The sequence below is a fragment of the Monodelphis domestica genome, chromosome 6 (genome assembly GCF_027887165.1).
Source record: "Monodelphis domestica isolate mMonDom1 chromosome 6, mMonDom1.pri, whole genome shotgun sequence".
In the NCBI taxonomy this organism is placed as follows: Eukaryota; Metazoa; Chordata; class Mammalia; order Didelphimorphia; family Didelphidae; genus Monodelphis; species Monodelphis domestica.
In genome coordinates, this window is record NC_077232.1 from 24,049,867 (window position 1) to 24,052,440 (window position 2,574).

At 30.8% G+C, this 2,574-nt stretch overlaps 1 protein-coding gene across 1 annotated transcript; it reads left to right on the forward strand.

The window, feature by feature from the left end:
• The first annotated feature begins 1,391 nt into the window (after positions 1-1,391).
• On the forward strand, positions 1,392-2,324 carry LOC100017833 (olfactory receptor 10AG1-like). The gene has a single exon (XM_001364968.3). It carries the CDS (start codon positions 1,392-1,394, stop codon positions 2,322-2,324), a length of 933 nt encoding a protein of 310 aa, XP_001365005.3.
• Positions 2,325-2,574: the final 250 nt, after the last annotated feature.

Here is a 2,574-nt window from a genome sequence, read left to right on the forward strand (position 1 = left end):
ATTTTATTTTATTATCATTACTATTATTTTTAACAAAAAGAAAGTAGTAATGAAAGAAGGTGGATTAATTTCTTATTCTCATATTTCCCTTTAGAAGTTTTTAAAGCCCACATTCATTTTGGGAGATATTAAGTGTTGTGGCCAACATGTTTCTCCAGTAAGATGACTAAAAGTCAGACTCTTTTTGTGCCATTTCCAATTTAAATAATAATTCCTATTATTTATTTCCAGATCTGAGACTAGAATGGTGGTCAACGCAATAATACTTCCTTAATTCAAATGATTCAGTGGGTGATGTTGTGGTTCAAAATGACTCTCTGAGAGATGCAACAGAGCTGATGTCACTTGTTTCGTAATTACTTCTTACTATGTTCTCGATGAATATTGTGTTTTCTACCAGAAAAATATATAAAGTATAGACTCATTTTTACTCCATATTCATTTTCCTAGGACATTAGTCATTTTGTCTCAGGATTTAACTCAGTTTATCAAATGCAAATTCTAAAATTAATTGATTATTAACTGGGATTTCCCGGGATTCTTGCTATTAGATGACTCAAATTGCCTAGACAGTGGGAGATACAGAGTTCCCCAGCTAATCCAAAATTCAAGATCTGCCACAAAGAACTATATTTTCCAAGATATTTTTCCATTGTATGTAGATTATTAAATATGACATAAATTCTTCTTTCTAACCAGAGCCGAGTATACAAATCTATAAGGATAAGGAATGAAACAATAGTTGGGGGGGAAATTAAAAAAAAAGTCAGTCATTATCATTCTCTAATGTTTATGTTTTAATTTTATACTATTTTTTAATAAAAAATTTCATTATGGAATAAAAATATGATGCTTTCATTAAGAATTTTGAATGATGAGATTGTATTGTGAGAATAGAGGAAGAAAAATGAATATTGTAAAATGGAGTTGGCCTTGTTCTTCAATAATAATAACTATAATCATAGCCATCAAATTTAAATTTAGAAATGACTTTATACAACAAAATATGAAATAGATGAGAATTTAGACTGGATATTAAAATTTAATATAATGTGGCATATTTATAAAGATTCGTTATGTATACCAAATATCATCAATTCTGAAAATATATAATCACATTTAAAATTTAGAAGAGCATATGAAATATCAAATGTTGATTGCTAGAGAAGAAAGTGAGGTTAGGGCATATAAAATTCTAAAAAAGCATTACATATATAGATATAATTTATGAAATTTCTGAACTGAATGAATTTTTAAAAATTACCAATATTTAAATTATTGGAGTCATCATCTAATCTAACATATAAACTTGTCATTTCAGATCAGAATCCAAATGCAATTGAAGAAAATTAACCTTTGCCATTGTTAGATTTGGAATAGGCAATAAAAAAATGGCAGACAGAAATCTTACTCTTATGGAAGAATTTATTCTCCTGGGATTTTCTGAATACCCCAATGTCCAAGGATTTCTCTTTGTGCTTTTTTTATTCATCTACATATGTATCTTATTAGGCAATGGTCTCATCATTATAATCACCAGTGTGGAATCAGCTCTTCATACACCTATGTATTACTTCCTTGGAAACTTCTCCTTTGTGGAAATTTGTTACACATCAAACATCCTCCCCAGAATGCTTGTGAATATTTGGAGACAGAAAAGGAATATTTCTTTACTGTCATGTGCTGCACAACTCTGTTTATTTCTCGTTCTAGTAGTCACAGAGAGTTTTCTCCTGGCTGTGATGGCCTATGACCGCTATGTGGCCATCTGTAAGCCACTTTACTATTCTATAATCATGAATCAGAGGATATGTGTCCAGATGGTGTTTGGCTCCTGGGTTATTGGGATGCCAGTCTTGATAGGACAGACATACCAGGTTTTCTCTGGTCCCTTCTGTGGTTCTAACAAACTCAATCACTTTTTCTGTGATATGCCCCCATTACTGAAGTTGGCATGTGGAGATACTTCTGGGGATGAATTCTTTTTTTATGTTGATTGTTTCTTATTTGATTTGACTCCTTTTCTGATGATACTCATGTCCTACATCAGAATTCTCAGCACTATTCTGAAACTTCCATCAACCACTGGCAGATCCAAAGCCTTCTCTACTTGTTCCTCTCATATTATGGTTGTATGCTTATTCTATGTTTCTGGTTTAATTGCATATTTTCAATCCAAGTCCAGTCATTCAGGCAGTATAGATAAGTTCTTCTCTTTATTCTACACCATTGTGACACCAATGATTAATCCTATGATTTATAGTCTAAGGAATAAGGATTTTATTGCAGCAATCAAAAAATTATTTTCTAAATGGAAAGTATAAAGAATAACAAACTTTGTTCTAAATATTTTTTCCAAATTTTGCTTCCATTTTTATTCTCTGCATACCTTTCAAACACTTATTATTCCCTTCTAATTTTGATAAATTGTTTTGCATTTCTCCTCTGAATTCCTCCATGATAGCAATTGTTTTATGTTAGGTAAAGAGCAGAATTATTCTTTCTCATCATTTTTGCTGTTATTTTCAATAACTATTTATTAAGAAATTATTTTTCACAGCCAATATGAGGTCA